Source organism: Chroicocephalus ridibundus, chromosome 14 (assembly GCF_963924245.1).
Source record: "Chroicocephalus ridibundus chromosome 14, bChrRid1.1, whole genome shotgun sequence".
Taxonomy (NCBI): Eukaryota; Metazoa; Chordata; class Aves; order Charadriiformes; family Laridae; genus Chroicocephalus; species Chroicocephalus ridibundus.
The window spans coordinates 13,073,441-13,083,560 of record NC_086297.1 but is presented as its reverse complement, the minus strand read 5'-3'; the positions used below and the strand labels follow the sequence as shown (position 1 = coordinate 13,083,560).

At 54.5% G+C, this 10,120-nt stretch overlaps 1 protein-coding gene across 1 annotated transcript; it reads left to right on the top strand.

Moving 5' to 3' along the window:
- Positions 1-3,410: 3,410 nt before the first annotated feature.
- Positions 3,411-9,846, top strand: LOC134523550 (tektin-3-like; the record flags this gene model as incomplete). The annotated part of the gene is made up of 7 exons (XM_063352552.1): positions 3,411-3,989; positions 4,417-4,500; positions 5,140-5,210; positions 5,481-5,624; positions 6,475-6,697; positions 7,915-8,069; positions 9,645-9,846. Coding segments are annotated over exons 1-7 (1,458 nt in total), but the record flags the coding sequence as incomplete, so codon positions are not given.
- Between the last annotated feature and the right edge of the window lie 274 nt (positions 9,847-10,120).

Sequence of the window (10,120 nt, the reverse complement as noted above, 5' to 3'; positions counted from 1 at the left end):
CCCAGACCCCCACCCGGAGTAGACAGCTGTGGTCCCTGGACATACAGACCGCAACCCCAAAGGTGCACTAAGGGTCCCCGAGCACCTTGACCACCACCCTAAGGATGCAGCCAGGGTGTCCTAGACTCCAGACCATGACCTTTTGGCTCCAGGTGAAGCTCTCTCTCATCTGGCCAGGGACTGAATGGACTTTCAGACCTTTCCGCAGATCTCCGGGTGCTCACAGTGTCATCGCTGGCATTTTCTGCCTCTTTTGGTTAAAATGTGGCTTGTCAAACCCTGCTAGTGGGTTCCTCTAGTGTCTTAGCAGAGAGCATGGCTTCTCCTCCCGCACCCTGTTGAGGAGAAATAACTGGACTCCAGACGATCCAATGTGAATCAACAGAAGCCGTTTATTAAGCACCGATCATCATCTTTTATGCCTTGTGTTGTAGCCGTACACGCGACTCGCTTATTTCTGATTAGCCAGTTACACTGTCCACACGCTGTGCATGCAGTTCGTTCACACATCAGATTGGTTACAAGAATTCGCATAGTAAATTGCTTAGTCATTAGCACAACATGTTTTCTACCTTCTCAGTTCCCGTTTTTCCCATGTACTAATTCCATCTTCTACCGCCTGTTTTGCTCTTAATCTAATCTCTCAGAGTAGGGAGGCTGGCTCACATGGCCGTTTTCTCTCAGATACATTCCTACAATACCCCCTTTTTCTTCTTGAGCCAGCCAGACCTTATGCATGGCATTTTCTATCATGTCAGTCACTTTGCGGAGAACACACGAGGCTGCCATAATCAATAATAATATAACCAACAATAGCATGAGCCCTTGCTTTAGTAAATCTGATAACCATCCCGTTATACCCCATGAGCTTAACCAATCATCAAAACCGTTTTTGACCACTTTTAATTTGGACATGTTATCCTTCAGCTCCCGTAACTGCTTATGAATGGATGATGAGTGGTCGGAAAGGTTCATACAACACATACCTTCAAAACCTTCACATCCATGACCCTGAGCTAACAGCAAAAAATCAATAGCCGCTCGATTTTGCAACGTAGCATGCCAAATGCTATCAACATCAGTAAGCAAGCTAGATTTGGGTTGCCCATTGACGATGCTGGGGGTTGTCCAGGCAAGGGATCAAGTTGCCCAGCAAAGGCACTAGGATGCACGCAGTCTGCACTGACTTGCCCAAGGGTGGCACTGGGTTGCCCACTGGGGCCCGTGAGTTCATAGGATCATAGAACGTCTCAAGTCGAGGAGACCCATGAGGATCATCGAGTCCATCTCCCTGCTCCTTGCAGGACTACCTAAAACTAAATGATATGACTAAGGCACTCAACAGTTGCCCAAAAGCTGCACTTGGTTGCCCAGGGGCTGCAAAACCTGCCCATGGAGGGCAGTAGGTTGTCCAGGGCAGGATCTAGGATGCCATGTGAGGGTATTTTCTTGCCCAGGGCTGGCCCCGGCTTGCCCATCCACAGCAATGCGTTGCCCAGCGGCTGCATCGGGTTGCCAGAGCAGCTGCAGGGAGTTGCCCGCGTAGAACCCGGTTACTGAGCACCCTGCGCCAGCGGCAACGCTGCCCTGGTTCTGTGACACAGAGGGCACTGGGGATGCTGCAGTGTCTGGCAGTGCTGCCACCCAACCTGACAGCACAGCACTGAGTAGCAGCCCCCCCCGCACACCCCCAAGCCTCTGCAGGGTGAGTATGTCCCTGAACTGGGAGGGAAAAAAACAGGTCATTCTCCTAATCCCCCTCCATATCTCTTCTGTCCTCTAAATGTACCCGGATGAGGTGGTCGGGGCTCCTGTCGTGTGTCCGTGTTCAGGGGTGGCACAAAGTGTCGCCCTGGGATGGCTTATCCAAAGGGGGATGCAGGGGCATTTATTTCAGCTGGAAATGCAGGGAAAAGTAGCCCTGGGCCGTTCCCAAGGGGTTTTCCCTCCCTTTCCTAAACGTGTGTCTGTCAGTGTCTGAAAGGGCAGAGTTTATTTGTGGGGGTGGGAGCCAGGGAAGCTGCCTCCTACACTCCCAAGGCTGTTTCTCAGGTATAAAGCGGCACGGAGCTAGGGAAAGCGCCGTCATTTATCCCTAGCCGGGACAAAAGGGCTGAAGGGAGCGGTTTGTGGGAAGCGGCACACACGGTGGTTTCTGTTGGACCTGAGCGCAGACATTTCGTCCTCGGTTCTGCCAAACTGCCTCGGAGGGTCGTGTTTGCAAAAGCTTTTTTTTCTGCTAAATTTGAGGGTGTGAGTTTCCCGCTGCCTGTCCCACAGCCACTCCCATCAGGGATCTTGCTGTAGCACACCCGTGTCCTCATCTTCCCCTGGGGCTCCGAGCCAGGCTGGGAGCAGTGGGGACGGGACGGTGTTAGGGGAAGGACACGTCAGGCTGGCTACAACAGCCGTATTGAGGGACTTATTCCGCCCGTGGGTGACACTCGTAACCTCACAAGAGCTTCGTACCGAGCACCACGTACCCCTCCGGAGTGTTTGTCCTCAGATGAGGTGTGTTTGGTGGCCCCCTGCCTTATCTTGCTGATAACCATCGATTGACAGCCTCAAGCTGGAGAGGACAATATGCAATTCTTGGTAGCAAAATCTTCATGTGTGGCCATTCCTCCTAGGGCTACTGCAAGGCTGGTGTTTCCCAAGCGCTCTGAAAAGACTGTGGGCCATCTCCTTCCCACGCACACTGATCTTACACCAGGTGAGCCATCGACACCTTTCCTCCTTTGCAAGGCAAGAGGTGGCCCCTCTTTTGAGGCTGAAATAGGGGTGTGGGGGGGTCAAATTTGGATATAGTCCTGCAAAGCTCAGCTCACCTGCAGGCTCCTCACTCCAGCATTTAAGGCAAGGGAAGATAGAGGGGGTGAGGATGGAGTCCCTCACCCACCCACAAACGGCGCTGGGCCGGTAGCAGATGTGTGTCCAAAAGGGACGCAGCTCTCGGGGCTGGGAATGGAACTTTTACAGAGAAAATGACCTCTGGAGTATCAGAAGATCAGCAGATACGCCAGCCAAAAGAAACAAAGGAACAGCAGAGAAGGAGCAACTCCAGTTTGACTGGATTGACAGATTTAAGGAAAAGGAAGGCACGGTATCTGTCATTCTCCTTACGGCCGTGATTTGTTTTTCTCCGCATTCCAAGACCTGATGCTAGATACTAACAACCAAGTCAAACGCTTTTATATACAAATGTTTGGGATGCTGTCAGAAGGGATTTGTTTTCAAGGGGTTTAGGCCTGTTCAGGCGCTGTGAGGGCGCTCTGTGCGTCGCTGTTTGTGTTTGAAGTTGCGGGTGTTGCTGTAAGAAGTAAGGCAAGTGCAGGAGGTTGCTGAGGTTGTCCTCTCTCTCCTCCTCTGTGCAGGACACGGACGGGACACACGAATAGCAGCGGTGGAGCATGGAGTCTGTCGGCTCTCCCTTACCAGCAAAGTTCGCCCATCCCAGAGCCATACCCACCAGGTTTCTCCCTGCCATCCACACCATGGCGTCAAGCTATAAGAACCGATTTCCTTACCGCCCCTTGCCTCAGAGCTACAGCCTCCCCTGGATGCCCAGCACCTACTACAAAACGGCTGCCAGCAAACCAACTTTGGCTGCCTTTTCCAAGAGTTCCCAGGGGATAACTGCCAGCGAGAAGCTTCCATCTGTTTCCACCAGAACGACCGTCTTCACCCGCTACAACCCTGAAGACTGGTACAAGTCCAACGTGACCAATTACAGGGAGTCGGAGACCTCCCAGAAGAACGCGGAGCGCCTGAGAGCCGATACCTCCCGCATCATTGACCACAAATACCAGCAGACCAAGAAAACGCAAGCAGAAAGCACCAAAAACCTGGGAGTGCGCGCCAATGACATCGTGTTTTGGAAATCGGAGCTCTGCCATGAGCTAGATGAGGTGATCGGGGAGACCAACGCGCTCACAGAGGTGAAGACCAGGCTGGAGAGAGCCTTGGCCGAGGCGGACGCCCCTCTCCGGGTAAGCACCCGTCCCGGCGCGCTGCAAGCTGTAGCCTACTGCTGAAACATCTGCAGCCCTTCAAACGTCTCATTAAGTTTCACTGCAGCTCCAGAACGTCTAGAAAGCTTTTATTAAGAGGCCATTAGTTAAGTTAGTAGTAACCAAACCCCCCTTGCCATCTGCTGGATCCCCTATCAGCACAGGCTGAGCACGTCAGAGCAGCGTTTGCTTAACTCAATATTTTTAGACGCGGTACATCCAAAATCCCGGTTTGGGAGACAAAAGCCCGTGTCTCAGCTAGACCAGCTGCCCCGGGCCACTTTTTTCCCTCTCTTGTCATTTCCGTGCCCACCTAGAATTTCTTTTCTCACATTATTGGAGATGGGGACAGTCCCCATAGAGAGCCCTGCCCCTGCAGCCAGCGGTGATGGCATGTCCCCAACAGGTCGCTCAGGAGTGCTTACTTCACCGGGAGAAGAGGATGGGCATCGACCTGGTCCACGACAACGTGGAGGAACAGCTCTTAACAGTAAGCTGGGCAACTCAGATCATGCGTTGAAGCTATTTTTACCGGATTTCAAAGTTATGGGATTTGGAGCACTGATCACCTGCCTCCAGCAGCCGGAGCTTCACAAAGGCAATGGGTTTGTGCTGAAGTCAAGTGAGCTGAGAGCAACACACTTCCTCCGGTGGAGCTGAATGTGTCTCAGAAATTCAGCCTGGGCATTTACACCGCAGTCAAGTCCATCTCCTCTTGTCCCGTACGGATGGGATTCCTCCTGGGGAGGAAAACATTTTGGGAGCAAAAAGGGCAGGTGCTGATCTGGGGATGGAGGTGTGTAGTGGTCCAGGGAACCGCTCTGCCTGTCCACACCAGGAAGTGTCCCTGTCCCGGCAGTGGGACTAACCACCGCTTGACACTGAGGTCAAGGTGAAAAAATGCTTATTGACCCACCCTGAAAGGTGGTCAGCAGCCACAGCACCCTTCTGTCCCCTCCAGGGCGCTGGGCGCAGGCTCAGCTGCGAGTTTTCCTGCCTGTTTGCTTTGGGCAGGAAGGCAAGCAGGCAAGTTCTTGCTGTGTGCAGGGCTGGAGAGGTCCAAGGGGAGGAGTGTGACCAGGACGAGTGAGTATGGACACTGATGGGGTCCTCTTTTGCCTTTGCCCAGGAAGTCAATGTCATCAGGTCGTGCCGGGAGAAGATGCAGCAGGTCCTGGACAAGGCCAAAGCCCAGATCACGTAAGGACGAGCTCCTTCTCTCATGTCGTAGGGCTGATGTGCATTTGTGGTCACAGCAGAACCCCAGCAGATGTGAACCCCCAGAAGAAGCCTGTCTCTCCCCACACCCCGCAGGCGTAAAACCCATGGAGGCTCCATGGCATGCGGGCGGTGATGCTCGTGGGAGGACAGAGCTGCGCGGGGGGCCGGGAGCTGCTGTGGGGAGTGGAACGGGGAGGAAGCCATTCCACCCGTACGTCCCCACCGATGGCTGCTGTTTGCATGTTGAAGGTCCAACCGGGCGTCCCAGCACAACCTGGAGAAGGATCTGGCCAACAAGCAGGTGGCCCACCAGATCGACGACAGGTGCCACCACCTGATGAACACCTCCCAGGGCATCAGTTACTACCGAGGGGTGGAGCAGGTCGATGCCACGTGAGTGCACGCTGTCGGTCCCCAGCAGCAAGCTGTCCCCGGGATACGCGGTGCCTCTCCCTGGCAGGGAGCTGCTTGTCCCCAACCCCGATCCATCCCGCCTGGAGACACCTCCCTCAGAGCGGTCATTTCTCTCCGCTCCCCGGAAAGGGAGCACAACCCTCTGCTGACAGTTGGATGCCAAACATCCAGAGGGTGAAAGCCAGTCCCACCTCATTAAACATTCTACCAGGGGTTGAGAGATCAGCCTGCCAATTAATTCAGCGGAGCACCTCTGCTGAAACAGCTCCTTAAGTTTATGCATATTTTCAAAGATGTGTCTTAGATGATGCTAGGCGATGTTTATACTTTTCAAGGACTCTTTTCAGCTTCCCATACAAGTGAGGAGGAGCATAGGCAGAACAAGGGAAAGGCCAACGGAATATTCCGTACCATAGATGCCATGCTCAGGATATAAATGGGGGTTGGTGTGGGGTGGGAATATGCGGTCGGGGCTCGGGAAGGTGCCAGTTCACTGGGTGGTGAGAGTGACTTCTGTCATTATTATTATTATTATTACTATTATTATTATTGTTCGTTTCTGTTATTGTTCTATTAAACTGTCCTTATCTCCACCCACGAGTTTTTCCCTTTCCCTTTCCCCTCCTTTTCTCCCTCTTCTCCCTTCTGGGGGGAAGGGGGAGAACTGCACCAGCGCATGCGTGGTCCTGGCTGCTGGCTGGGGTTAAACTATGACATACAGTCCAATTAAAAGTGTAGATTTAAGCTATAGTGAATCCACGCTGCTCCCTGGCAGGGTCCATGCCTGCCCACATCCAGCTTACCGGGGGCCTCTCCTTTTCCCCGCCAGGATCTCGGTGCCGCAGTCCTGGGCCAAGTTCACCAACGACAACATCCTCCGCTCCCAGAGCCAGCGGGCGGCCTCCGCCAAGCTGCGGGACGACATCGAGAACCTGCTGGCGGTGACGGAGAGCCAGATGTGGCGGCAGTTCAACGCCGTGAACGTCGCCTTCACCAACCGCATCGCCGAGACGGCCGATGCCAAGAGAAAGATTCAGACCCACCTGGCCAAGGTAGCCTGAACCCCTCCCTTTTGGTGTGACACTGTCACTTCCCGGTGACACCTCCAAAGCGCGACCCTCCACGCAGACCTGGCCCCAGCAGAGGAACGGTCACCACAAGAACCTTGTTATAGCATCATTTAGAATCATAGAGTCATAGGATGTGTTGGGTGGGAAGGGACCTCTCAAGGCCACCTAGTCCAACCCCCTGCAGTCAGCAGGGACATCTTCAACTGGATCAGGTTGCTCAGAGCCTCATGCAGCCTGGCCTTGAATGTCTCCAGGGATGGGGCCTCCCCCACCTCTCTGGGCAACCTGGGCCAGTGTCTCACCACCCTCAGTGCAAAGAACTTCTGCCTAATGTCTCATCTAAACCCGCCCTGCTCTAGTTGAAACCATTGCCCCTCGTCCTGTCGCTACATGCCCTTGCAAACAGCCCCTGCCCAGCTTTCTTGGGGACTTTCTTCTTGGAGCAGGATGAATTGGCAGTGTAATTTCATCCCAAGGGATACTGCCCATTGCTCATCCCAGCTGACAGCCTGCTAGCACAGGGATTTCCAGCAGAAAATGCCAGCGCTACTTGCATCAGCGCTAGTTACTTCAGAGGCGCTGGCTGCCCTGCAGAAGGGCTTTACTGGGACTCTGCTGGGGTGTCTGCTGTGGGGTTTGCAGCTTTGCTGCTCCTCCAAGGACGTGTTTTCGGTCTCAGCACTCTGTGGTGGCTGCACAGGTATCGGTGTGTTTGCTCCGCCAAGCAGATGAAGTGGAGATCAGCCATGGGCAGCAGGCTCGCACCACTGGCTCTCATGGAAAGCTTCCTGAAAAGTGCTCGGCACAGATTAACCGAGCAGAAACTGGGCTTGCAGCATCGCGGGCTGGTGCCACATCCTTCAGCGAGCATCCACCAAAAACCTGCCCTCTGTTAGTTGCTAGTGATGGACGATCAGTTCCTGCAAGCAGTAATTTTGGGGAGCGGGTAATTCAGTAGATCCATCACTGCTCCAAAACCTCCTCTGATGTGACAGCAAGAGCAAAGAGAGGCTTTTCCCCGCAGAGAAATGGCTGCTGGATCTGTGCCTCCATCTATGGCAGAGTGAGAGCAGTCTGAGCCCGGGGTCTGCTGATTGAACTTGGTTTTTTTCTGCAGATGGATGGCAGAAAAGGGAAATCCCGTTGCCGCTGGAGAATATATTTTTTAAATTTATGCATGTGTTTCTTTCTTACTCCAGACAGTGCAGGAAATATTCCAGACGGAGAGGAATATAGAAGCCATCCAAAAGGCCATTAGGGACCAGGGGCCTCCATTAAAGGTGCCTCAGACCCGGCTGGACCAGCGCACTCGGAGGCCAAACATGGAGCTGTGCCGGGACACTGCCCAGCTGCGGTAAGGCAGGAGCGCGGGGCCAGCGGGGACCTCGAGGGCTCACGGGTGGTAGCACTCGGGAGCATCGCTGGATGACAAAATTAATCATGGGGGGTTGGTTCTTTTTCCTAAAGAGTCCTTCCAGAAGTGCACCGACATAATCAAAAGCAATGAGCAGGTATCCCAGCCTTTGGGTGCTGGGAGAGCTCTGCGCCCACAACGGAGGCTGTACCCCATGGCCGGGGGCGGCCTGATGCCACCCCATGAGGGGCTGGATTTTTCCTACTTGCGTCAACCCCGTCTTCTCTCCTGCCTGCTTCCCGGCGGCTGGATGGGCTCAGGTTTGAAGGACAAGCCCTTTACTCTCCAACAGGCTCATGCTGAGAGCTCTTAGGTCCTTCCTTTGGGGTAACCGCAAGGGTGCAGCTGCGGTGCAAGGTGCTGTGTCCAGTGCTGGGCTCCCCGGTTCCAGAAGGACAGGGAACTGCTGGAGAGGGGACAGCAAAGGGCTACCAAGAGGATGAGGGGACTGGAACACCTCTCTTGTGAAGAAAGGCTGAGGGATTTGGGTCTCTTCAGGCTGGAAGAAAGACGCCTGAGGGGGGACCTTCTCAACGCTTATCAATACTGAAAGGGGGGGTGTCAGGAGGATGGGGCCAGGCTCTTTTCAGTGGTGCCCGGGGACAGGACAAGGGGTAACAGGCACAAACTTGAGCATAGGGAGTTCCACCTAAACACGAGGAGGAACTTCTTTGCTGTGAGGGTGGCAGAGCCCTGGCCCAGGCTGCCCCGAGAGGTGGGGGAGTCTCCGTCTCTGGAGACATCCCAAACCTGCCTGGAGGCGTTCCTGTGCCACCTGCTGTGGGTGACCCTGCTCTGGCAGGGGGTTGGACTGGGTGATCTCCAGAGGTCCCTGCCAAGCCCCGCCAGCCTGGGATTCTGTGCACCACACGGAGAAGCAGTGAGGGCTGTGCTCACCTCCCCTGGGGACACTGGAAATCCTGTCAAGGACAGAGGGAGCTCTTTGGCATTGCACCCCGAGGGGCTGTGGAGGATCAGGCACCCTGAACTTCACACCTCCTCCTGGCAGCCCGCTGGGTGAGGCTCCCTGGGAAGCCTTTTCAAAGCAATTTAAACCCAGCCCCAGAGCCTGTTTAGCATCTCTCATGCCATCCTTTGTTCCATCCTTTGTTTAGCCTCTCCCAGCTGTCCTCTTTCGCTGCGTGTGCACCCGTGGGTGTGGGGAGGACCCTTGCCCGGGGAAATCCAGGAGGGGGAGCCAAGAAAGCCACAAAACCAAACAGGAACGGGAAACCACAGCTGCTCGTCCCTCTGCTTGGTGGCACCACCTGCTCTGGCAGACGCGGCTGCGCGTTGCCGAAGCCTTCGAGCAGACGTTCACCGTGCCTCCTCGTCGAGACCCCGAGGAGCTCTGTCCTCAGCTTCCCAATGGATCTGCCACAAACAGGGGGGGTCCGAGTGAGTCTGAGCGCACTGAAGGGGGAAAACCCATGCCCCAGGGGCCCATCAGCAGCGCCATGCTAGAAACCACCCGCGTGATTTGACTTCTAATGAGGGCTCCTTGCTGTTTTCCAGCCTTGTCAACGAGGTCCATGACATCCATGAGATGGTGCAGACTCTTCAGCAGCAGCTGAGAGACAGCCAGGACACCTTGCAAATGCTGGTTCGCGCCAAGGCGGTCCTGCAGCACGACCTGGCCGTCAAAGCCAACTCCCTGTTCATCGACCAGGAGAAGTGCATGGCGATGCGCAAGACCTTTCCCAGCACCGCGCGGCTGCTGGGTCCCATCTAGGCTGGGCTCAGCCCACCCCACGGCATCCGTTGCCAGAGTTATCAGTTTTCCCTATATGTTATAAATAGTACATGATTAACCTTCTACTTCCTGATGGAAGCCTGGGTAGAAATTAAATTATCGCTTTGCATGTCACATGGTCTAGCAGGAGTATATTTTTTTTCCCTTTGGTTTTTCTCTTTCCACTGCTCTTTCACGGCGTGCCAGAAAGTAACTGAAAATATCCTGGATGCAACTAAGAGTAAATCCACCCACAGGG